The sequence below is a fragment of the Erythrolamprus reginae genome, chromosome 2 (genome assembly GCF_031021105.1).
Source record: "Erythrolamprus reginae isolate rEryReg1 chromosome 2, rEryReg1.hap1, whole genome shotgun sequence".
NCBI classification, from domain to species: domain Eukaryota; kingdom Metazoa; phylum Chordata; class Lepidosauria; order Squamata; family Dipsadidae; genus Erythrolamprus; species Erythrolamprus reginae.
In genome coordinates, this window is record NC_091951.1 from 207,323,466 (window position 1) to 207,348,990 (window position 25,525).

Below are 25,525 nucleotides of genomic sequence, written 5' to 3' on the forward strand. Positions count from 1 at the left end.
AACTAATGCTCTGTCCTACACATTGGTAAAAAGAATCTGAATACTAAATACATACTTGGTAAAACTGAACTAACAGCAGACCCTCACTCAGTCAAAGATCTTGGAATACTCATTTCCAATGACCTAGGTGCTAGAGCCCACTGTAACAGCATTGCCAAAAACGCTTTAAGAATTGTAAACTTAATCTTACGAAGCTTCTCTAGAAACACTGATTTATTAACCAGAGCATACAAAACATTCATCAGACCTATTCTAGAATATAGCTCACCTGTGTGGAATCCACACTGCATATCAGATATTAATACAATCAAAAGAGTCCAGAAATACTTCACAAGAAGAATCCTTCACTCCTTCTCACGTAACAAATTACCTTACTCCTCCAGACTTCAAATACTAAATCTAGAAAACTAAGTCCTCTCCGAACTGATTTGTTGTTCATAAAATTATGATGTACTCCCTGTCAGTGACTACTTCACCTTTAACAACAACACAAAGCATGTAATAGATACAAACTGAATGTAAATGGCTCCAAACTTGACTGCAGAAAATATGATTTCAGCAATAGAGTGGTCACTGCCTGGAACTCATTACCTGACTCTGTTGTTGCTTCCCCCAACCCCAAAATCTTCAACCTTACATTATCTACAATTGACCTCTCTCCTTTTCTAAGCGGTCTGTAAGGGGCATGCATAAGTGCACTCATGTGCCTAATGTCCCTGTCCTACTGTCTTATTATCCTTTCTATTACTACGTTCTACTTATGTTAATATGTACTATAATACTACACTTGTTTGACAAATAAATAAATAAATAAACCACTTAAAGAGGGCTGTAAAAGCACTATGAAGCGGTGTATAAGTCTAAGTGCTGTTGTTCTTTCCTAACGAAATTAATTCGTGAAATGCATGAAATGCACGCCAGAGGATAGCTGTAAACATAATTAGATATTTATTTATTTTGTCCAATACATAATGCACATTGAAGAGCAGGATATGTAATAATATAAGTAAAGAAAAGAATAGAAGATAAGATATAAAAGTATAGGTGAACATATTTGAAAGGAAGAAAAGATAAATGAGATAAGGAGAGACAATTGGACAGGGGAGGGAAGGCACACTGGTGCACTTATGCACGCCCCTTACTGACCTCTAAGGAACCTGGAGGTCAATCGTGGATAGTCTAACGGAAAAATGTTTGGGGTTAGGGGCTGACACTACTGAGTCGGGTAATGAGTTCCACGCTTCGACAATTCGGTTGCTGAAGTCATATTTTTTACAGTCAAGTTTTTACAGTCCAATTAAACCTACAAACAGATATCTGTAATTAAACGTTCCTCGACTAGATTTGTATTCAAAAACAGCAACGTTCCGAATTTGCTCTACGCTACGGTACCCTCCTTCCAAAAGGTACGCCTTCGCCAACTCCTCCTCCACCCTCCCGGGTTATTGGACTACAATTCCCATAATCCGAGGCAGGCTCTTCGAATCTTTTCCCACTGCCTTTCCTTTTGCTCAAAGGATAAAAAAAAAAAAAAGACCTACTCTAGGACTGAGCCCCCTACTCACTTGCCGGCAGAAGGCGACCTACGGTAACTCTCGCGAGAAGAAGCCACGCATAACTTGGATCCGGCACCGGCCGCTGGATCGGCAGTCAAGCTATTTGTGGCGCGACTTCATGATGTAAACCGAAAGAGGCGGAGCCAAAGAAGAGCAAGCCCCCCGTTTCCCTTACCGGCTAGACACCAGACAGGTCCCTCTCCATTCTTGACCAGGCCTTCACACCGCCCCCACCGTTGCCCCATTCTTTTGGGACGGGCAATAGGCACCTTATTGGGCGTATAGGCCCCACATTTGGGCCCCCCAAATACGGTATGTTGTTGCTCATTTCCTACCCATTTCCTGACTTTGGGAGGTGGGGGGGGGGCAGTGCTTTGCTTGTGGAGACTGCTTCGTGGACGCGTATTGCACATAGGAACTTTCCCCAACCTGACCTCCCTCCTCCTTTGCATTACAGTATCCTGATTACCAGCCGACTGGATATGTTGGGAGTTGCAGTCCCACCTTTCTGAAGTGCCTGAAGTAAGTGGCAATGGACATACCATACGGCAGGATTCACAACAACACAATGTGTTTCAATGTGACAGTTTAAAGGTGCTGCCACCAGCTGAATTTGCCGATTTGTGAAATAGTTTATAAAGCCTTTCCTAATAAAATCCAAGTGTTATGCTAATGTGTAAATCTATAATGGGTGGTCACGTTTTGGAAACTGTTGGAGGAGGAGTTGAAACAATCATCACCATCTGGTGCTTCCAAATTATGTTGGACATTAACTTCCATTATTTGTTTAAGTGACAATTGAGGATTATGGGATTGATGTCCAACATATTGAGGTCATGCATATGAAATGGCTTTATGGCACATTAGTCCTGAAGAACTGTATGCTAAGAGTATTATATGGGTGTTGTAAATGCATACACTGAACTCATACACTTAATTTTGATGTAGGATAATAGATAAAACTGAAGGTTTTGTAAAATGTTAGCTTTGAAAGATAATTTTGTTCAGGATCATGGAGAATTGTTTGTGGAGGTTTGAAGTTCTTTGAGATTTGTGGAGGTTTGAAGTTCTTTGTTTTAACCTATATGATTGCTTAATGGATAGTTTAATGGAAATAATTATATTCAGAAACAGTGTACATAAATATTGGAAGCCAGCAACTGGAGGAGAGTCAACTTCATTCCCTGCTTTTAGCATTTTAGAGGCACTTCGGTAACCGATCTTTATGAGCTTGGCAGCAAACAAATTTAATAAATAAAGGCAAATAAAACCATAGCTCTAAATGAATGAATTAATTCAGATCCAGAATTAAGTTTTCGCGGTACTTCTATCATTTTTTTTTAAAAAGCTTCATTGTTGCACATTTAAACTGTTGCTAAGCAATACTAAAGGTCTCACAATGCTCAGAAACATGGTATTGTGTATTTCTTACATGTTCTATATTGGAATCATGGCATCAGAAGCAGGTTGTTTTGCTGAGACTAGCTAGCTATGGCATGTGTTTTTCAAAAAGTGATGTTTTTTTCATTTGAAAGGAATCCTAGAAATAACATTCTCTAGTTTTTCTCCTAGACTATCAATCTTGGCTGACTAAATCACTATCACCATGGTAAGTGGATGCAAGATTTTGTATCAAATCCACAACTACAATTTCTCTTCCTTAATTCTTGAACTTCAAGAGGATAGATCCAGTTGCTTTTGCAACGTACTATAGTTACAGCTTACACTTAATAGCATTTATCCAATCCCACATGGAAATCCTATTTCACAATCAGGGTCTCTCTGGAAATTTGACTTTGCTATAAATGCATTTGTAGCTGTCATGGTGCTCTGTGCTGCCAAATATGAGCTAGTCCTTAATTTGCAAGAGTACCTAGAAGCCTGTGGTCTCTTTTGTCAAAGATTGTGATGACTATAAATGAAATAATGAGAAATACTTTTTAAAGGGCTGCTTCCTATTTGGTAGTTGGGGGACTGAATCTGTGGTGGTACCATTTGTATAAATTAACCTTCCTCAGTTTGGAGAATGTTGGTGCCCTTCAAATTGCTCAATTTACTATTAAACAACATGGGTTTACCTTTGGTTTCTCACAGGGGGAAAGAAAAGGAGTCAACAAGTATTACCCACCTGATTTTGATCCAGTCAAGGTAAGAGTTCCATCTGGAATGTTGGAATGGAGGGGTGGTGGCAGTTTGAGATATTGGGTCATAACAAGGAATTTAAACAATTAGGGCTTATGCAGGATAACTTCCTCTTGGATGGTACAGTATATTTACAAACTAAGATACAGAATCAGTATTTGAATGCTGTAAGAACCCTTTAATAAGATAAAATAGAATTAGATGTAAAGGTTAAACTTTCTGGATTCTGTTTTTATGTATAGTTGTATAATTGAAATATCCGCATAAGTGGAAAAGGAATTTCAGCCTTTTGGGTTACCCCCCCCCCCCAAATACCACAGCCAATAACACTGATGTGGAAAGATTCAAAAGTAATATCTTTGTACATAAAGCTTAACACTAATTATCTATCTTGCAGCATGGCTCCCTTAACAAATATCGCAATAGCCATCCCCTGCGGGAAAGAGCTCGTAAACTGTCCCAGGGCATCCTCATTATCAGGTAAGGCCACCTAGCCACATCTGTACATAAAGCAGGAATTCTTGAGTTGCTGGAGGCAAGAAATATTGACTATATCCGAGTCATAGCAAGAGAACATTGGAAGCAGTTCCCTTTCTATTCTGAAAGGGCTTATTCTCCCACTAAGTAAAATTCTTTTTTCTTTTTTTGTTTGCAACCTGCATAAACATGTCACTTCTTTCCCAGATTTGAGATGCCCTATAATATTTGGTGTGATGGCTGCCAGAATCACATTGGGATGGGTAAGTATGGTTATATTCCTCAAACAATCCAGCATATAAGTAGTGATTGAGAGTTATATGCAGGGGGGGAAACTTAGTGTGACTACCATTTAGTAGTTAATATAAGGTGATACACATAAATATCATTCAGTTTGATTAGGTTTCCAACCAATATTTGAAATTCCCTTTTTAGATTTTTGACAATTTATCCAGTGTCATATACCAACAACCTTTATCAATTTATAAAAGTTCTCTCTTATTGTTTAATATAAATTTCAATCTTATTCTCCCATTAGCCCAACTGTGTTTTAATTTTTTTGCACATTTTACCATACATATGTTTTATCATATATAAATTGTGCCTTATATCTATTTCAAATTCTCAATATGGCATTTTTTTAAAAAAGGGTTTTGAAATTACATTAACCTTAACTTTGTCATACTGTAAATAGTTTTGCCATCCAAATGTTAAGTCATATCTTTCCAATTCCAATAACCTCTTATTTCTTAAAATCACCTACTCTTTCATCCAATCTAAACAACAAGCTTAAAATATAATTTCAAATATGATACTCATAGGCTTTCTCTTTCCTTAGCATCCTGCAGGAATTTATATTTAATTCTCAGTTTCTTGCCCTGCCAAATAAATTTAGAAATATCAGTAAGTAGCCCCCAAATGTTTAACTTTTTTCTCAATTTTAAAACCAGATTTTTTTCATCAAAGCATCTTGATTTTGTATAATCCTATGTTTAGCAAATATCTTTGTTTTTTGGTTATTCTGGTACTACACCAAAATCTTTTAATTTTTTCATCAAAGATTTGATCCCTTTCATGGAAGCCTGTAAAGTCAAAACCACATTGTCAATAAGATATCTCAATTTTAAAAACTCATTTTTTTAAATTGTAGGTCTATTTCTCAACTTGTCTAATGTCTATTCAAAACTTCAAGAACCAAAGTAAACAACAAAAGGCACAGAGGACAACATGATTTATCTTGTCCCTTTTGGAATATGACATAGTTTAGTCAAATCACCATTAACTCTAATTTAAGCTTTTTGGGAATGTATGTATACAGTGGTACCTCATGATACGAACCCCTCGTCATACGAACTTTTCAAGATACGAACCCAGGGTTCGGAATTTTTTTGCCTCTTCTTACGAACTTTTTTCACCTTACGAACCTGCCGCCGGCCGCTGGGATGCCCCACCTCCAGACTTGAGTTCCTCCCGTTTTTTCCCACCCTGTCCTGCCCCATTCTCCCCTCTGGATCTCCATGGGTTTCCTCCGTTTTTCTGCACTCTTTCCTGCCCCCTTCTCCCCTCTGGATCTCCATGGGTTTCCTCCGTTTTTCTGCACTCTTTCCTGTCCCTTTCTCCCCTCTGGATCTCCATGGGTTTCCTCCGTTTTTCTGCACTCTTTCTGCCCCATTCTCCCCTCTGGATTTCCATGGGTTTCCTCCGTTTTTCTGCACTCTTTCCTGCCCCATTCTCCCCTCTGGATCTCCATGGGTTTCCTCCGTTTTTCTCCACTCTGTCCTGCCCCATTCTCCCCTCTGGATCTCCATGGGTTTCCTCCATTTTTCTGCACTCTTTCCTGCCCCATTCTCCCCTCTGGATCTCCATGGGTTTCCCCCGTTTTTCTGCACTCTTTCCTCCCCCTTCTCCCCTCTGGATCTCCATGGGTTTCCTCCGTTTTTCTGCACTCTTTCCTGCCCCCTTCTCCCCTCTGGATCTCCATGGGTTTCCTCCGTTTTTCTGCACTCTTTCCTGTCCCTTTCTCCCCTCTGGATCTCCATGGGTTTCCTCCGTTTTTCTGCACTCTGTCCTGCCCCCTTCTCCCCTCTGGATCTCCATGGGTTTCCTCCGTTTTTCTGCACTCTTTCCTGCCCCATTCTCCCCTCTGGATCTCCATGGGTTTCCTCCGTTTTTCTGCACTCTTTCCTGCCCCATTCTCCCCTCTGGATTTCCATGGGTTTCCTCCGTTTTTCTCCACTCTGTCCTGCCCCATTCTCCCCTCTGGATCTCCATGGGTTTCCTCCATTTTTCTGCACTCTTTCCTGCCCCATTCTCCCCTCTGGATCTCCATGGGTTTCCCCCGTTTTTCTGCACTCTTTCCTCCCCCTTCTCCCCTCTGGATCTCCATGGGTTTCCTCCGTTTTTCTGCACTCTTTCCTGCCCCCTTCTCCCCTCTGGATCTCCATGGGTTTCCTCCGTTTTTCTGCACTCTTTCCTGTCCCTTTCTCCCCTCTGGATCTCCATGGGTTTCCTCCGTTTTTCTGCACTCTTTCCTGCCCCCTTCTCCCCTCTGGATCTCCATGGGTTTCCTCCGTTTTTCTCCACTCTGTCCTCCCCCTTCTCCCCTCTGGATCTCCATGGGTTTCCTCCGTTTTTCTCCACTCTGTCCTGCCCCATTCTCCCCTACGGATCTCCATGGGTTTCCTCCGTTTTTCTCCAGTCTTTCCTGCCCCATTCTCCCCTCTGGATCTCCATGGGTTTCCTCCGTTTTTCTGCACTCTTTCCTCCCCCTTCTCCCCTCTGGATCTCCATGGGTTTCCTCCGTTTTTCTGCACTCTTTCCTGCCCCATTCTCCCCTCTGGATCTCCATGGCTTTCCTCCGTTTTTCTCCAGTCTTTCCTGCCCCATTCTCCCCTCTGGATCTCCATGGGTTTCCTCCGTTTTTCTGCACTCTTTCCTGCCCCATTCTCCCCTCTGGATCTCCATGGGTTTCCTCCGTTTTTCTGCACTCTTTCCTGCCCCATTCTCCCCTCTGGATCTCCATGGGTTTCCTCCATTTTTCTGCACTCTTTCCTGCCCCATTCTCCCCTCTGGATCTCCATGGGTTTCCTCCAGTCTTTCCTGCCCCATTCTCCCCTCTGGATCTCCATGGGTTTCCTCCGTTTTTCTCCAGTCTTTCCTGCCCCATTCTCCCCTCTGGATCTCCATGGGTTTCCTCCGTTTTTCTCCAGTCTTTCCTGCCCCATTCTCCCCTCTGGATCTCCATGGCTTTCCTCCGTTTTTCTCCACTCTTTCCTGCCCCATTCTCCCCTCTGGATCTCCATGGGTTTCCTCTGTTTTTCTCCAGTCTTTCCTGCCCCATTCTCCCCTCTGGATCTCCATGGGTTTCCCTCCCCCCACTCCGTTCGCCTCAGCTTCGACTGCCGGCAGCTTTTTTTTTTAAAGCCTTAATGTTTTGGATTTTCCTAATCGGCTTGCACGCATTATTGGCTTTTCCATTGATTCCTATGGGAAACATTGTTTCATCTTACGAACTTTTCACCTTACGAACCTCGTCCTGGAACCAATTAAGTTCTTAAGATGAGGTATTACTGTATATTGATTTGGTGTCATGAAGAAAATTCTCACCATAGTTTAATTCTTCCAGGACTTTAAACAAAAAGTTCAAATTGTCAAAAGCATCTAAAAAAAATAATGCAACTTGTTTTTCATATTTCTGTTGTACATATTCTACTACATACAATATAGATCCCACATTTTTAGCCTGTTTGCCAAAATTGATGTGAACCATTTATAATCACTAAAGCCTCTCTTTTTATCAGCATTTCAGCGAATAGATTTGATTGATATTATTCAAATGTGTGCCCTTTTTAATTATTACTTCAGAAAGAAATCCCCCAGCCCCCAAATTTGGTTATTAATCTATAGTGAATTAGGTAGCATTCCATCTTATGTAATACGAAATAAGTAATAATCATGATGTAAAATGTTAGAACAGGAGGAACAAAATTCAAGGGCTTAGAGATCTGAACTCAATTCTGGGTTGGTGGACTTGGCCTCCCTAAAATGTGTTTTGGCCAAACTTGTTTTTCCTATATCCTCTGGACCACATGGAATGAGGCATACTAACTGGGGGTTATAATCTGATGTATTTTTCCAAATTTAATTGAATTTAGGACTTGTTTCTAGCTATTAAACAGAGATCTTAAAGGCCTATTATGATGGAATGTTTTAAAGAGTGGATATGGTAGTTTAAAACACATTCAGTGATTTGCTAGCAGGTTTCTAAGGAGAGTTTATGGCCTATAAATACCTTAAAGGTGAGATGTTCTTGTTTTTGCAGGTGTTCGCTATAATGCAGAGAAGAAGAAGGTCGGTAATTATTACACCACTCCTATTTTCAGGTGAGTTCTCTGAAGGCAGAAGAGACTATTGTCATTGATCGTTTGGTGGACAGTGCCCTAGTGGTGAGTTGGAAAGGATCAGTCTAGCATCATGATGGGGAACCTATGATATGCATGGTACAAGTGGCACACAGAGCTATATCAGTGGGCAGGTGAACTTAGATCTGGTGCCCATATGCACGCCAGCCAGCTGTTTTTCAGGCCTTCTGAGCCCACTGGGAATCGGGAAACAGGCAGTTTCCAGCTTCTTGAGGGGTTGGAAAAGGCCCGTTTTTTGCTCTCCCCAGTTTTTAGAGCCCTTCTAGGAGCCTGGAGAAGGCAAAAATGGGCTTCTCCCCACCCACAGAGGCAGAAAATGGGCCATTTGCCAACTTCCGATTAAACTGGAAGGCCCACTTTTTTGCTTTCCTCAAGCTCCAGACCCTTTCTAGGAGGCTGGATAGGCTGAAAACGGCCTCCCCACTGCCTCTGGAGGCCAGAAATGGCCTGTTTCCCACCTTGACAGGGACCATTTATGGCCGCTGGTGTGTGTGTGTAGAGAAGGCTGTTTTCACCCACCAGCCCCATACACTCCTCCCTTTTGGCAGACAAAGCAAAAAACATTCACCATCATTGGTCTAGCAGATGGAAAAGACTGCTGGTCAAGCTATATTATTTTTTTGCTAGCAATTTTCATGTAACTTTCTCAATGGTAATCCAAGAAAGGACAAATTCTTATAACCTAGCTCAGGGATAGGCAAAGTTGGCTCTTCTTTACCAATCATGCTAGCTCAGGAATTCTGGGAATTGAAATCCACATGTCATAGAAGAGCCAAATTTACCTACCCCCGACCTAGCTAATCATACAACTTTGCATAGTTTGTTTTGTGATACAAAGATCCACATTTATTAAACATACAAAAAGCGCAAAGCTGCATCTCAGAGCCAAAGCTTGCTCACTCTCCATCTCCTAACCAAAATGTCACAATGTACTGCTGGAGTGTACTTTAAGGCCATTCCTAAATCCACAATTTCTTAAAAAGTTGAATTCTGGCTGCTGAATTCTTTTAAACTGAGTAGTCAGTAATCCAGAACAAAGACAGATCTCCTTGGATCATTTGGCTTGCATGAGAAAAGAAAGATATTTGGTGTGAAAGCAAGAGGGTGGCTGAGTGTTTCTGGCATTTATAGCCTCAGACCTGGTGTCCCCTTTCCCCTTCTTGCTGAATGGCATTTCGCTTTATAGGTTCCGTATGAAGTGCCACCTTTGCCCCAACCACATTGAGATGCAGACTGATCCTGCCAGTTGTGACTATGTCATTGTCAGTGGTGCCCGGCGCAAGGAAGAGCGCTGGGATGCTGAGGCTAGTGAACAAGTAGTGGCCACAGGTGAGTTTGGGGACCAGTAGCATCCTTGAACATCCCTTTAACTGGGCCTGGCTTGATGTATGTGTCTGATTCTTAGCCCACGAGGAAAAGCAGAAGCTGGAGACAGATCCTATGTATCGATTGGAGCACGGGACACAGGATCAGAGCAAGCTTCAGCGAGCTCTCCCTACCCTCCAGAATATTCAAGAGGCACAAAATGCCTGGAAGGATGATTTCGCACTCAATAGCCGTCTTCGGCGGAAATTCAGGGTAAATGATGGGAAGTTACAGTAGAGAAAGTGAGAACATTTCCTTTGAATATTCCTAGAATTATGTTTCTAAAGTTCAGCAAATAAAAATAGAAGAACTGCAGTTGCATTTCAAGTCATAATATATTTTTCTTTTTTAAAAATCTGATAAAAATTTTCAAGTCATTTCCCATTGTACATCTCATTTTTTTTAAAAAAATAGTTTCTTTAATTATTCTTCCATCTTGTCTCTATCCTGTTTCTCCTTTCTAAAGCTTTTTTTTTATAAAAAAAAAATCCACATTTTAATTTTCTATGCAGCACTTTTTCTTCATTTGTAATAGAAATGTAATAGAAGAATTTTCAAATTCTGGGTAGCAGGATTTTATGTTATACTATTGTTTTATTACATAAGCCACTTATATAACCAAACTTTAAATAGGAAGTCATAATGTAGTAGCAACAGATAATCAAGCTAAAGACTGAAAAGGAAAATCTTGGATTAAAGTTGGGGATTTTTCTTACTTTAATTTCCTTAAGCTTCTTTGGGATAGCTGGGCTCTTTGGATATAGTATTTAAAAAGATGTCTCTTTTCTCCTGTACTTATTTTTCAAACCTATTTTCTCTTTGGCCTATGCTTCCCCCCCCCCCCCTTTCCATTCTGGCTTCATGGCAGTGGTGGGTGTGCCTCATGTGCCATACTGCTTCTGTCCTCTTTCCCTTCTCATAGGAAGAGAAGAAAGTTCTGCAAGAAGAAGAGAAAAAAGACCTTGCTTTGCAGGCAAGAGCAAACTTAAGCATCCCACTTGTGCAGGAAGCTGAAGAAGATCGGCATTTGGCAGCACTTCTCAAGTACCAGAGCCTTGATTGTATGTAAATGGGGTCTTTGCAGGGGGAAAGAAATGGGGCACAAAGATGGAACTTCTTAATTGAAGGAAGTGCGTTTGACAAAGTGTCACATTTTGTTGGCTGCACTGTAGGAATTCCTTTTAAGAGGTGGGTTTGCATTGCTGTCCCCACGTTCCAAACAGTACTTCTTAATCTTCTTTATTTTATAAGGGTAATGCAAATACTAATTTTAACAAGACATACTGTATATTTTGCTGGTAAATTGATTCTATGCCTTTGCGGCCATGAGTATAATTTTTAATAATTGCTGGATTTCTCTCCTCTTCCTCCATGCAGTTATTATTTTTAGGACTTTTCTCTACAGAGGTGGCAAACTGCTCACCCTATACCTCAAATGCAGAAATATAGTAATTGAGCTGAGTTTCATAGCTAGACTTCTGTTAGCCTTCTGTCATTGTAACATGCTTACTTCTTCCTTTTCAGCCTATGAAGACAAACAGAAACAAAAACGCAACGAGATTGTGGATCGCCCATGGTTCTCAAGTTCCAAAACCAATGACACCATGAAAAAGTTAGCATTTGTTGGAAAGTCACCATCTAGCAAGTCCCTTGTACCTCTGAACAGCCTGGGTGTCGTGTGTCGGAAATCCAGGGATACCAAACAAAGTTCCAGTGAAGGGGAGAGCAACACCTCTGATGCCCCAGCACAAGTCAACAGGCAGGACAGTGGAGCATTTGAAATGCTCTTGGACTCTTCGCCTAGGCCTTCAAGAGGCTCCCAAAAGGCTGATGGAAACCCTCCCTCTAGCTTTGCTGCTTCTCTGGTTGCAGATTATTCAGATTCTGCATCTGGTTCAGAAGCTGAACTTTGAACCAATTTTAGGTATAGAGAGAAAATATGGCCGGAAATGATGTGCAAATAATCAGTGTCTTTTTCCCTCCGAACAACAAAAGTACTCTTTGCAGTTGGTACATGAAGCAGTTGGAATGTGTGAAAGAAGTGTGTGTGAGTCTATGGGTGTGTGTGAGAGAGGAGAGTGCATTCCATGGCCAACTACCTTTTGCGGTCTTTTCTTATGTCGTCTGTACATGTTCCCCAATTATTTAAACATCGGCCCATTGTTTTGTCCCAAATATCATAAAATAATAAAATATAAAATAAATAATGCTATCTCCTTAGTATTTCTTCTTTGTTGTGCCCACAATATAATAGTTATATGTGATTAATCATAGGAATTGTGGAAGAAGGAAAGAAAGATAAAATGAAGGATTACCTAGATAAATGTTTCATAAACGTTTTTTGCACTCGGCTTCTATTTATTTGAGTTACATTGATATTTATCATATTAAAAATTTCACATAACTGCTTAATTGGGTTTACAAAGCAAGCTTATTTAGTTTGGTTAGGGTGGATAAAATGATTTTTAAATAAATAAAAATCAGATTTTTAAAATTTAAATCAGATTTTAAAATTTAAATGGATTTTTTATTTTTATCAAATTTATTGCTTTTGAAGTGAAAATCTAAACAGTTTTCTATTTAAGATACATTAATAATTTACTTTATTCAGTATAAAATGGGGCTTAGTTATGTAGCATGAGGCTGTATATTCTGCAATACTGGGATTGTCAGTGAGTCAAAATGGGGTCAGGAGGTGCTGCTGCTACGAGACAGAAATGACAGTGGCTCTTTAAAAATATAATTTAAATCATGTTGATTTAAATCAAGCCTTTTTACTAGCGATTTAAATCGATTAGGATTACGTATTACACTAGACGGTTCTCAACCTTTCTAATGCTGTGACCCCTTAATGCAGTTCCTCATGTGGTGACCCCCAACCATAAGTCTAGTGCCAATTCTCCCAACAGAGCTTTAAGATGATTGGCAGGAAGATCAGAGGGACACCCCCACTGTAAACGCCTGATTGGTCCGATTGTAAAAATGTCCCAAGGCACCAGAATAGAAGCTTCAGTTCCTAACATCATGGGAAATCTGTCTTTTCCCATGGCCTTAGGCGACCCCTGTGAAAGGGTCGTTCAACCCCCAGGTTGAGAATTATTGCACTAGCATCTTTGAGGGATCTTAAGCTGGCCAAGAAAGCCTCCTTTAGTTTAGGATATACCAATAGCATTTTTAATGGAACTGCTAGTACATCCTCTGTCCAATCAACCTGAATTCTGGAAATTTTTCCTTGAAGTCAAGGAAAAAAGTGTTTGACCTTTTCATTGAACTCAACATACTGCATTCTCAGTAACATTCTGCCTTAATGTTACCGCTCCGTTTTATGTATGGTTTGTTTGTTTGAGTTGCATGAATGAATGTTTTTAATCAAGGGCTTTTTTAACAGTTTTGCTATTTTAACTGTTTTGGATTTGTATTTTGTGTTCCTGTTGTGAGCTGCTCTGAGTCTTCGGAGAGGGGCGGCATACAAATCTAATTAATAATAATGATGATGATGATGATAATGATAATAATAATAATAAGCCACTAGATCGTTTTATAGAAGTGATAAAACAGTTCTGCACTGCAGGTAAGAGCTACCTCTAGATAGAAACAGCTAGAGAACTGAGGCACCGGCTACTGCTGGATTAGAATAGTTAACGCAGACATGGAATTAATCACCTCAGACCAGAAAACAAGCTCTTCCATAAATAGCAAGGTTAATTCGTGATTATTTCAACCTTGCCAAAAGGGCTTAAATCCAATGGGTCTGTGACAAAGCTTTCCAGTTAGAAAACAAAAAGGCTGCCAGGAATGTAACTCAATTCGTGTAAAAAACAAAACAAAAACCCAAGCCTGCCGTTTCTCCGGGCGAAGTGACAAAGAAAAAAGAAATTAAGACGACTGCAGTTAAACGTGGTCGTTTAGCCACGAGACCTAACGCAACACTGAGGGAAAAACAAGCAAATCATGTCCCCCACAATCAAATTGTCCTCCTATGACCCTTGTGGGCCAGCCAATGGAAAAATGGTTTGGTAAAGTTGTGGCCCACTAACGGCTGCTTTTGTTGCCGTCAGCCTTCAGTGAAAAAAAGGAACGCTTTTGCAAAGCATCAATGCAAAAGCACCGTCGCTTTAGCGCTCAACTTCGCGGCTGCGCCTTTAAACGGCTAAAGCGCTTTGGTTTTGCGGCAGCGACGCTTTTTCTCCCAGCAGCACCTGGGCAGTTCCGGCTCTGCTTCGAGCGAGAGGCGGAGGGTTCGCTGGGAACGATGGCTCAAGGCAAGCAGAAATTCAAGGCGCGCAAGACAGCCGCTGCGGGGAAGAAGGCGGCCGCGGCTGCCCGCGGACCTCGCAAAGGAGGTAGAGCTGGGAAAAGGCGCCGGGGTGGCGGTGGCGTGAGGGGCGGGCTTGACTAGTAGCGCTAGCCTCTCTTCGTCCGTAAACAGGAAGGAGGCTGAGAGACCACCCGTGGGAAGAGCGGGCTTTTTATACACTCTGGTTAAGCAAAATCTAGGTAGGATAAAGCGCTCTGCGGCCCCGACTGTGGTGATAATAAACTTCTGTGTAAGCAACTCCCACAATTCCTCAGCCAGCTTCACCAGGGGTCACCAAGCTTAGCACCTTTAAGACTTTTGGACTTCAACTCCCAGAGTCCTTAGCCAGCTTTGCTGGCTGAGGAACTGTGGGAGTTGAAGTCCACAAGTCTTAAAGGTGCCCAACTATACACCAGTAATGGCGAACCTATGGCATGGGTGCCACAGGTGGCACATGGAGCCATATCTGCTGGCACGTGAGCTGTTGCCCTAGCTCAGCCCCAATGTGCATTTGTGTGCTGGCCAGCTGATTTTTGGCTCACACAGAGTCTCTGAGAGGGCGTTTTTGGCTTCCAGAGAGCCTTCAGGGGGATGGAGGAGGGAATTTTTATTACCACCACCCCCTCGCTGCTCCAGGGAAGACTTTGGAGCCTGGGGAGGGCGAAACACGAGCCTACTGGGCCCACCAGAAGTTGGGAAACAGTCCGTTTCTTGTGTCCAGAGGGGCTCCAGGGGGGTGGGGTAAGCTGTTTTTGCCCTGCCCAGGCATTGAATTATGGGTGTGGACACTCGCACATGCACGATAGTGTGCACGCATGCTCTTTCGGCACCTGAGGGGAGTAAGGTTTGCCATCACTGCTATACACTGCTCTTCAGAAAGCCCCTTTACTTCCTTGAAGTTTCTCTTTAAGCGCTTCCTGGGAGTGAAAATTGTGGCAGAGGCACGGCAGGTAGACCCAGTTTTGAGATATACTTTACTGTAGGGCAGTTTTTTCTCAAATTAGGCAACTTTAAGAGGTATGGACTGCAACTCCCAGAATTCCACAGCCACCCATGCCTGGCTGGGGAATTCTGGAAGTTGGTCTGTGCTTCTTAAAGCTGCCCATTTTGTGAAAGATTGTTTTAGTGCATCGAATATGGTGATCAAGGATGATGCATCTTATTGAGGCACATACCACTCAGGCTTCATATTCTTAGATAGGACTGTTTCAGATTCCTGCAGTTATGAAGTTCTCAGAAGAGCCTTTGGTCCACTTGCTGTCTGAGCCTCATCTACGAGGGTTGCCCACAAAGTAACGCACCACATTTTTTTCTTCAACAATTATTTATTGAACACAATGAATCTTACACACAAGAAAGAATGATGTTTCTTCCACACTCTCTATTTTTCCAAGTAACCTTCGTCCTGTTCTGTGGCCTTCCTCCAATGAAACACAAGGGCATGTATGCCCTGTCGATACCACTCCGTGTTCTGGTCATGAAGCCATTTCTGCACTGTAATGGCCTCACTCTCTGTGCCCAGCGACTAAGCGTACTTAGAAACATAGAAACATAGAAACATAGAAGTCTGACGGCAGAAAAAGACCTCCTGGTCCATCTAGTCTGCCCTTATACTATTTTCTGTATTTTATCTTAGGATGGATATATGTTTATCCCAGGCATGTTTAAATTCAGTTACTGTGGATTTATCTACCACATCTGCTGGAAGTTTGTTCCAAGGACCTACTACTCTTTCAGTAAAATAATATTTTCTCATGTTGCTTTTGATCTTTCCCCCAACTAACTTCAGATTGTGTCCCCTTGTTCTTGTGTTCACTTTCCTTTTAAAAACACTTCCCTCCTGGACCTTATTTAACCCTTTAATATATTTAAATGTTTCGATCATGTCCCCCCTTTTCCTTCTGTCCTCCAGACTATACAGATTGAGTTCATTAAGTCTTTCCTTCTGTCATCTAAGGATAACACAAGTGTTATAGAATTAAAGCAGAGTAGTAGCCTGCTTACTCAGCATTAGCTGTTACTTTATTTTTGAAACCAGCTTTTTGAGGCCTTTGGTGCTGTCCGAGCTTGGTTTCATTACGCAAATTAAGCAGCATTATCAGTGGTAGTCTAACATCACTAGCGCTGATGATGTTGCCTAGTTTGAGTAATGAAATGTCTGCAAGAAAATAATCAAGCTCAGAGAGCACCAAGGACCGCTCGTTTCAGCCCTGAGCTACAGAAGTTCTACTTTATTGGCACCAACTTTGGTGCAAGTTTGCATGATCCTTAGGGCTATTATGGAATATTTCTAAGCAAAACCTTCCAATTCTTGATTTAGTTTTTAAAAATATTTTGAACAATAACAGTGGTTGAGTAGCACACTGTGTGCTAAAAGAGCTTTAACCAACCACTCCCGCAGTTCGGTGCTTTCCAAATGCAGTCGGGTTCCTTCACCAGACTGCTATCATGCAGCCTGCAAAATATGGGAAATAGGTCTTCCGTAGCTGGAAGCACTACGTTGGGGAAATCTTAAGAATTGTAATAGAAATTAATCTAAAGTAGTTTTTTCATGAGACATTGGTGCAAGATAAAATATATTTTAATTATTTGGTTGCTCTCTCACAGGTCGTGTAATTGCGCCCAAGAAAACTCGTGTGATCCAGCAACAGAAAGTGAAAAAGGTATGCTCTCTCTCATTCATTCATTCATTTAATTTTTTTATGCCACCCCTCTCCTTAGACTCAGGGCGGCTTACAACATGTTAGCAATAGCACTTTTTAACAGAGCCAGCATATTGCCCCCACAATCCGGGTCCTCCTTTTACCCACCTTAGAAGGATAGAAGGCTGAGTCATTCTCAGCCCTTTGTCTACCAATAATTGTCTTCGATGGCACAGAGTTTGTTTTTACTACAAATGTATAAATGTGACATAATTCATTTTTGTATCTTTTCTGAACTTGAATAGCTTAGCCAGTTATCTGGCAACAACTGCACAAGTATAGCTCTGGAAGAGGGTTCAAAACTTGTGGTGCATATAAAATTTGCATGCAGAATTTTTAATTACCGTATATACTCGAGTATAAGCCGACCCGAGTATAAGCCGAGGCACCAATTTTTGCCACAAAAACTGGGAAAACGTATTGACCCGAGTATAAGCCGAGGATAGAAAATGCAGTGGCTACTGGTAACTTATAAAAATGGAAAACAATAAAATTACATTAATTGAGACATGTTTTAGAATATTTATTTTAAAGAAAACCAGTAAACTAGCTCTGTAAATTTAAAAGAGGGTAAACAAATTAACAATATTAACAATAAATTAAAAAGTAAAAAAAGTAGCTCGATCAGGAACAAAGCTAAAACCTAAGAGTTAAAATCCTTCAAAACTGGATTCCTTCTCATCATTAATTGGATTTACATTATTGTTCTGTTTTTATATATGCTGTGAGCCACCCTGAGTCCTTGGAGAGGGATTGCATACAAATCCAATTAAATAAATAAACAAACAAACAAACAAATAAATAAGTGTATCCAAAGAAGAGCTTCAGCATTAGCTGCTGTGAGGTTATCAGCATAGAAAACCAAATAGATAGATAGATAGATAGATAGATAGATAGATAGATAGATAGATAGATAGATAGAGATAGATAGAGATAGATATAGATAGATATAGATAGATAGAAAGATAGACAGACAGACAGACAGAAAAATAGATAGATAGATAGATAGATAGAAATAGATACAGATAGATAGATAGATAGATAGAAATAAAAATAGATAGATAGAAAAATAGATAGAAAGATAGAAAAATAGATAGATAGAAATAGATACAGATAGATAGATAGATGATAGATAGATAGATAGATAGATACAGATAGATATAGATAGAAAGATAGATAGACAGACAGACAGATAGAAAAATAGATAGATAGATAGATAGATAGATAGATAGAAATAGATACAGATAGATAGATAGATAGATAGATAGATAGATAGATAGATAGATAGGTAGATAGAAAAATAGTTAGATAGAAAAATAGATAGATAGAAAGATAGACAGATAGAAAAAGAATTCCTGTCTAGCTCTGCCTCATAACACATTATTAGATCCTATCCAAGCAAGGACAGCAACTACCACAAAATACCAATGCAGAGAGAGCAAGGAATAGTTTACTCACCATTGCTTTTTCCCCCTCTCGGTTGGAGCAAATGGCTGCCTCTGCTTGAGCTAGGGAGAGGAACTACGGCATGCGAGAGGGGACAAAAGCTGGTGCCTCCTCGCTCTGGCTCAAGCAATGGCGCCCTCGCGTGGTGACTTTGTCAATGACCCGAGTATAAGCCGAGGCTGTGTTTTTCAGCCCATTTTTTGGGCTGAAAAACTCGGCTTATACTCGAGTATATACGGGGCAGCTGAATATGAAGATGTCTTGTCTAAATTATAGAACCTCATTGACTGTCTTTTTGTTTGTCAATACAATTTAAAGTGCTGGTGCAGTTTTTCAGACTGCATATGGGTACTGAAAAGGAGTACTGTATCAACTCCCATAGTAACTTGTATACATGTTAAAAACATGCTGGTGCTCCTGGTAGGTACAGTCTAGTCTTTTAATATATAGGTACCAGAAGCCAAATGCCATCTTTTGTTTGGCCTCTATTCAAAATCATACTTCGCAACTCCAGCAAATACCAAGATATTGCTATTGTGTAATATGAAATCCAAGGTCAACTGTAGGAAGAAGTCTCAGTTTGCCTAATGGCAGAGCTGATTTGATTTTGCGAGAATGGTTTTTCCACTCCAAGTACATTGTCTACAAAACTTCCTTCCTTTCCCATTAGGAAAATCTTTTTCAAAAATGCCGAAACTATAAGTATTTTTGGATTCATGTTGCTGTTTTCCTTTTTGTTTAATATTACTCTATGCTGATTTAATGTGTATTTTATGAAGAACAACTAAATAAATTATGCTTCTTAGGGAGTTGAAAAGTACTTTTGTTCATAAATCTAGCAAGACACTTGAACATCTATAAAACATTTATTGTTTAATTGTCATGAGTTGCTTAACTGTTTTTCTATAAACTGAGCCTTTCTCTCTTCCTCTCTCTGCAGAATCTGGAGGTTACTATCCGTACAAAAATCGAACATGAAGTGGTAATGAAAGCAAGCACTAAGTTAGCCAAGAAACTTAGTTTGTTGAAGGCTCCCAAAGTGAAAACAGAGAAAGGTCCAGGCCACTCTAGCAAGTCTTAACAATGTTTCATGGACTGAAATTGGTGATTTTGCCCTGCAAATACATTTCATGTTTGTGTCCATGGTATCTGTGATTTTGTTGGATGATCAAAAAGTGCAGGGGTGTCAAACTGAAGGATGAAGCTCGTGGGGTGCTTAAATCCGGCCCATGGGGATGGCCTGGAAATATGAAATGACCAACTTGCTGTGCCTCTGCTGGCTAAAATGGGCTACATTTTCAGCCAGCAGAGTGCTGCAGGAGGCCATGGAGGGCAAAAATGGGGCACGGGGCTCCCCCACAGCCTCTTTTGCCTAGCAGGTGCTATCCCATCTCTCCCCCCCCCCCCCCCCCGGCCAGCCCACAGAGGAGAACTACAATGCTGATCCGGACCTCAAAGAAATCCAGTTTGACACCCCTGATCTAGTGTGCTATATGTTTCAGTTGGCAAAGAAAAGAGACAAAAGAAAGAATCCACCTGATTAGTTCCTTGCCAGATGTTGGATTGTGGGCTAATACAATAGGTATTGTACTGCTTTCAAACTTGATCTACTCAAGTTGCATGTTTTCCTCCTTTATTTTGGGGTTTATGATTTCAAGTGAAAGCTAATGTATTTCCATTCTAATGTGATCTGGACCAGATTTGCTATTGGCTTAATTGTGTCAGAGCAGAAAGGAGGATCTCATATGAGTATCCAGTGGGGTAGCATAATAACTCCTGAGTGTTTACCTGATGATTATCTGTTGATAATCTGCTTCAGTTCAGTAATAGGGCAGCATGTTTCTAATTGGCCCTTGGTTGTAAGTGGCACTAGGAAGAATGATGTTCACACCAAAGAAGGGCCACTAGATTCCATTTCCCTGCTGGAAATGAAACCCTGGCCTATCCATATGATCTAAATTCTGCAAAACAGAGGTTTAGTGTCAGTCAGATTGTCTTACGGGTATTTAGGATGGGCACATGGGCTATTATAGAACCACCAAATTTATTGTGTTTACATCAGGCCTGAATTTGCATCTCTTGTGTTCAGTTTTGAACATAGGAGCAGAAATGGCAGTTCTTGAGCTTACTGTTCTCAATTGTGGGAACGTGATCCCTTCTGGAAAGTAGCTTGGTTTATTGTCAGCTCTCTGCTTTCACCTGTTGCCTTCTGATCACGATACCATATGTGTGATGCTTTCCTGCTTGCTGATTCTTGTCCTATTTATCTCATCCCACATCTGCTTATTGTAGTTGAGCCTTCCTGCCCCCACAAATTGCATAGATAGCTTTAATAAACTACATGACATGTGTGCACTGGTATTATCCTGCAGTTGCCCACTGCAGGATTTGTGTCACATTGTCTGAGGCAAGTAACAAACTATGATTTTGATATGATATCATTAGCATATCACACTTGTCATTCTTTGTCCCCTCCCTGCAGATATCCAAATTAGTTCAACAGTACAAGCTGTTAAATCTTTCAGTGTATTTTACCACACTTTAAAGTACTCTAGAGCAGTGTTTCCCAACTTTGGCAACTTGAAGATATTTGGACTTCAATTCCCAGAACTCCCCAGCCAGCAAATGCTGGCTGGGGAATTCTGGGAGTTAAAGTCCAGATATCTTCAAATTGCCAAGGTTGGGAAACACTGCTCTAGAGAATAACTAAAAAGGATGGTGTATTTTCTGATCAGCAACCCACCCCTCTCCTTTTTAAAGAAGTTTAATTGCTGCAAATGTTTGCTTATTGCGTTAAAAAAACAATCTAGGAGGTACATTCTTATTTATTTATTTATTTATTGGATTTGTATGCCGCCCCTCTCCGCAGACTCAGGGCGGCTAACAACAGTAATAAAAACAGCATGTAACAATCCAATACTAAAACAACTAAAAAACCCTTATTATAAAACCAAATATACATACAAACATACCATGCATAAAATTGTAAAGGCCTAGGGGAAAAAAATATCTCAGTTCCCCCATGCCTGGCGGCAGAGGTGGGTTTTAAGAAGCTTACGAAAGACATGGAGGGTGGGGACAATTCTAATCTCTGGGGGGAGTTGGTTCCAGAGGGCCGGGGCCGCCACAGAGAAGGCTCTTCCCGTGGGTCCCGCCAAACAACATTGTTTAGTTGACGGGACCCGGAGAAGGCCCACTCTGTGGGACCTAACTGGTCACTGGGATTCGTGCAGCATAAGGCGGTCCCTGAGATAATCTGGTCTGGTGCCATGAAGGGCTTTATAGGTCATAACCAACACTTTGAATTGTGACCGGAAACTGATCAGCAACCAATGCAGACTGCGGAGTGTTGGTGTAACATGAGCATATTTGGGAAAGCCCATGATTGCTCTCGCAGCTGCATTCTGCACGATTTGAAGTTTCCGAACACTTTTCAAAGGTAGCCCCATGTAGAGAGCATTACAGTAGTAATTAATATATTTAAACTGTACTGTCAGTTATTCTGTCCTTTGGTTAATTACATGCTTACCAAAGTAAAATCTCCTAAAGTGAGTAGAATAGAATATTTTTATCATGGTCACTGACCAAAATAAAAACACTATGCAACATAAACACATTAAAAATAAATTAAACGCAGAACAAGATAAAATATTACAATTGGTGCTAGGCTATAAAGTCTGCCTAATATAAGCAGTGTAACAAAATTTAGTTACAGTCAAGGATATTGAGTCTAAAAGATCAAATTTTCCTGGATAATTAAAATGATATATAAATCTCCTGCAATATTGTGCACTTTCTGGATATTAGCCATTGCAGGCCATAGTGTGCTGGATCAAAAAAAAAGTTGTTTTGTTTACTGAGCAAATAGGACATGAGCAAAACTGAAATACTTTAAAGCTCTACTGAAGGGCAATGTTCATTCCACAGGACTGTTTTTGCAATGTGCTTGAAGAGCAGAATTATTCCAAGAACAATTCCCCTCACCCATCTTCCTTTAGATTAAAGTTTGGAGTGGAGGAAAAAAGCAGGAGAATTTACCAATGTTTCTCACTCCTTTGGAACTGCTACTTGATATCTCGGCAGCATCCCATTCTAGTTTGGTTCCTGTCTTCTGAACGGTTTCCTCGTTGTTTTTAAAAATAAAGTTGGGCTTGGGTATAAGTATGTCTCCTTTCTCTCCCCTCTCCCAATAAAAAAACAAGAAGAAAAAAGAAGAAGGAATGGGGCGTGTTTCTTAAATACAGAATTTTTGAAAAGTGGAAGAATGATACAGAAAACTTGGAAATAGCATAAGGGAAAGGAATTGTGTGATTTATACCTCTTCACAGAAACACTAAGCACTCCAACGCATTTGCAAATTCTCATTTGCATACTATAAGCAATCCTGCAAGTTTTGTAAAAAATAATAATAATAATCCAGCCGAAATAGAATTTTGTGGCTGGCGGTTGTAACACCTGGGATTTTTTGGAGGGGATTATGAAATGATAGAAGAAATATAAACCAGTTTTGGTCTGGAGATAATCAAGATTTTGTAATGGTCAAAACTTGTGCATTGTAGGGAAAGGAGAAGTTTATATGTGATGGTGAATGTAGCACATCCAGTTTTTTCAAGGCATACAGCATCTTTAGTGACCTGACCCTCTGCTGTTGCTTGGTGACAGTGGAAAACAGGTTAAGAAAGTGCACATGCAAAAGAAAGAAGGAAGGAAGGAAAGAAAGAAAACTATTTTCTCTACTTTCAATTAACACAAGAGGGTGTCTGAATCTTTCTTCCAGATGGGACTTCCAAAATTGCCCCAGCAACTTCATGAAGAAGAAAGGGATTCTGAGAAGCATAAATGATTTTGTATTTCAAAAATAATGTTTAGAGGCTAGCAGAAACCAATTTCAAAGAGGACGAGCAGGAAAGTGTGTGAAAATTAACTTTCCTCATCTTGTTGACTAGGAAATTCTGGGAGTCCATGTCTCCTAAAATGGTCAAGTTTGAAAAATATTGCTTTAAATCTTTTGGACAATGTTGGCTGGGAATTTTGGAAGCTGAAGTCCAGCACATCTGAAATATACTATTTGGAAAAGCTACTTCAATCAATATTTCATCAATATCTTGGTATCCTCAAGATATTGGTGATGTGTCTCTACCACTCTTAAAAAGAAAAGTTGTGGTTCAACACATCTGACAAGCTGTAGGTTGAAAAGGCTAGTTTAGTGAGCAAAGCAGCACATAGACACATGGGAAAATGGCTGCATCAAGATTGACTTCGTGAGTTTCTTCTGAATTTCCAGTACTGTACAAGTCTACATAGCATACATTACACATGCAATTTCAAAACTGGAAGAAAAATTGCTTTGGTAGGGGATCTTTTGGGATATGTATCTCTAATATTCAATAGTTTCAGAGATGGTAGCAAAAATGGATCCACTGGTGTACTTTTGAAGAAAACCGAAATTCTTTTCACTTCTCTGTCCTACCATGGAAAATCAATACCTGAAATACAAACAAGTTCTTGCTCTAGTGTGTTTTGGAATGAAATATCCTGTGCAGACAGTTCTTAACTAGATTCCTAAAAGAATTGTGAAACGAATAGCTGAAATCTGTCCAATTTAAATTCAGAAGCAGATCTGGAGAAGCGTTTGTTTGTTTTATAGGCTACCCTCACAGACTCAGAATAAAATTTTACAGAATAAAATATAAACAAGTATAAAAATTGTGCAATACAGTACAATTAAAACTTTAAGAAAAGTAGACATAAAAAACAATGTAAAACAATAATCCCGCATTCATACTACTGGCTGGAGCGGAACTATCCATCACAGCCCCAGGCCTGCTGGCATAAATGTGTTTCTAACGCTTTTCAAGAGGCAAGGAGAGTGGGGGCGGTACGAATCTCCAGGGGAAGTTGATTCCAAAGGACAGGGGCCGCAACAGAGAAGTCTCTTCCCCGTGGACCCGTCAATTGGCATTGTTTGGCCAACGGGCCCTGGAGAAGACTGACTGTGCGACCTAACTGGTCGCTGGGACACGTGAGGCAGAAGACAGTCCCGTAAATAATCTGGACCAATACCATGTAAGACTTTATAGGTAATAACCAACGCCTTGAATTGTGTTTGGAGACCGATCGGCAGCCAGTGCTGCTCATGGAGTGCTGGACTGATATGGGAGTACCTAGGTACACCCAACACACACGTTATTCCCTAGCAGGTCATTTTATTTGTTTGTGGGAGGATTTTCTACTTAATTTAGTAGCAATTGTCCAAGCTTGGGGTAGTAGAGGATCTTCAGAATACCTAATCAAAATCTGAAGTTACATTTAGATTTTTCTGCAGGCAAAAGTATCACTTTTTACTCCCATGGGACAGGGGTCCCCAATCCCCAGGCTGCAGCCCATTGCCAGGCCTTGGTCTCTTCTGGGTCACGGAAGTGGTGGGCGAGCACACCCAAGCATCCCCAGTTGTGCTGCATTTACATGAGTGGAACCATCCCCTCCCCCCCCCCACTTGTGCGCAAGCCGAAAAGGTTGGGGAATTCTGCAATAGGGTATATAGAGATAAAAATTATCCCTTTGCTGTCATCTAATTGTTTGCCTGATTGGAAGAGAGAGAGATAGGAAGAGACTCAGACAGGGATGTGATGTAGGGTTACTTAAACTGTTAATTCAAATGTGTTTCTGTGTTAGGGATGAGTTAATGCTCCCACTTTATGCAGCGATGGGCAGAACTAATCATTCTAAAGTGGCCCAAAAGAGAGAGAAAGAGACCAGACCTCTGCAGAACATCCTGCAAAAATAGATTAGGCATCTTCCTCTGCAAAGGGTCACTTTGAGATTACAAAATAATTTACTGTAGACTAGCAACACAGTTTGGAAGTGATTGCCCTGCTCTTTGATGGCTGAATACTGCTCAGGTTTCATCAGTAATGGCCAGAAGTGGTCAGGGTTGGAAGCAGAATACCGGATTTTCAGAGTATCATTCTGAAAGTGTACACGTTTTTAATGAAATGAAAGGGAAATAAATATTTTTTCTTAAAATCATGTTGCACTTATTGGTTGGATGGACCAACAATTTACTGAGGCATGGGAGAATCTCTAGGCCCCTTCTTCCTTTCTTAGTTCTTGCTGAAA

At 40.7% G+C, this 25,525-nt stretch overlaps 2 protein-coding genes across 5 annotated transcripts; both read left to right on the plus strand.

Moving 5' to 3' along the window:
- Window positions 1–1,610: 1,610 nt before the first annotated feature.
- On the plus strand, window positions 1,611–12,165 carry YJU2B (YJU2 splicing factor homolog B). Of its 4 annotated transcripts, none has more exons than XM_070741500.1 (11): window positions 1,611–1,868; window positions 2,014–2,078; window positions 3,129–3,165; window positions 3,651–3,704; window positions 4,096–4,178; window positions 4,383–4,438; window positions 8,497–8,557; window positions 9,783–9,925; window positions 10,002–10,174; window positions 10,884–11,022; window positions 11,486–12,165. In XM_070741500.1, exons 3-11 carry the CDS (start codon window positions 3,163–3,165, stop codon window positions 11,872–11,874), a joined length of 1,101 nt encoding a protein of 366 aa, XP_070597601.1. In that variant the 5' UTR covers window positions 1,611–1,868; window positions 2,014–2,078; window positions 3,129–3,162; the 3' UTR covers window positions 11,875–12,165. The 4 variants fall into 4 exon arrangements, with proteins under 4 accessions (XP_070597601.1, XP_070597603.1, XP_070597604.1 ...); XM_070741502.1 differs by having other exon boundaries at window positions 1,641–1,868; window positions 3,117–3,165; XM_070741503.1 differs by having other exon boundaries at window positions 1,687–1,868; window positions 2,014–2,069.
- Window positions 12,166–14,056: 1,891 nt separating this feature from the next.
- Window positions 14,057–19,547, plus strand: C2H19orf53 (chromosome 2 C19orf53 homolog). Its single transcript, XM_070741505.1, has 3 exons — window positions 14,057–14,304; window positions 16,866–16,921; window positions 19,347–19,547. Exons 1-3 carry the CDS (start codon window positions 14,058–14,060, stop codon window positions 19,485–19,487), a joined length of 444 nt encoding a protein of 147 aa, XP_070597606.1. The 5' UTR covers window position 14,057; the 3' UTR covers window positions 19,488–19,547.
- The last annotated feature ends 5,978 nt before the right edge of the window (window positions 19,548–25,525 follow it).

What these genes read in the sequence shown, in the direction of transcription:
- C2H19orf53 (XM_070741505.1), top strand. Translation starts at nt 14,058, where the DNA reads ATGCAAAAGCACCGTCGCTTTAGCGCTCAACTTCGCGGCTGCGCCTTT. An exon ending in CCGCGGACCTCGCAAAGGAG is followed by an intron (nt 14,305 to 16,865) that starts GTAGAGCTGGGA and finishes GCTCTCTCACAG; the next exon opens with GTCGTGTAATTGCGCCCAAG. An exon ending in AGCAACAGAAAGTGAAAAAG is followed by an intron (nt 16,922 to 19,346) that starts GTATGCTCTCTC and finishes CTCTCTCTGCAG; the next exon opens with AATCTGGAGGTTACTATCCG.
- YJU2B (XM_070741500.1), top strand. An exon ending in TGAACAAGTAGTGGCCACAG is followed by an intron (nt 9,926 to 10,001) that starts GTGAGTTTGGGG and finishes TCTGATTCTTAG; the next exon opens with CCCACGAGGAAAAGCAGAAG. An exon ending in CAAGTACCAGAGCCTTGATT is followed by an intron (nt 11,023 to 11,485) that starts GTATGTAAATGG and finishes CTTCCTTTTCAG; the next exon opens with CCTATGAAGACAAACAGAAA.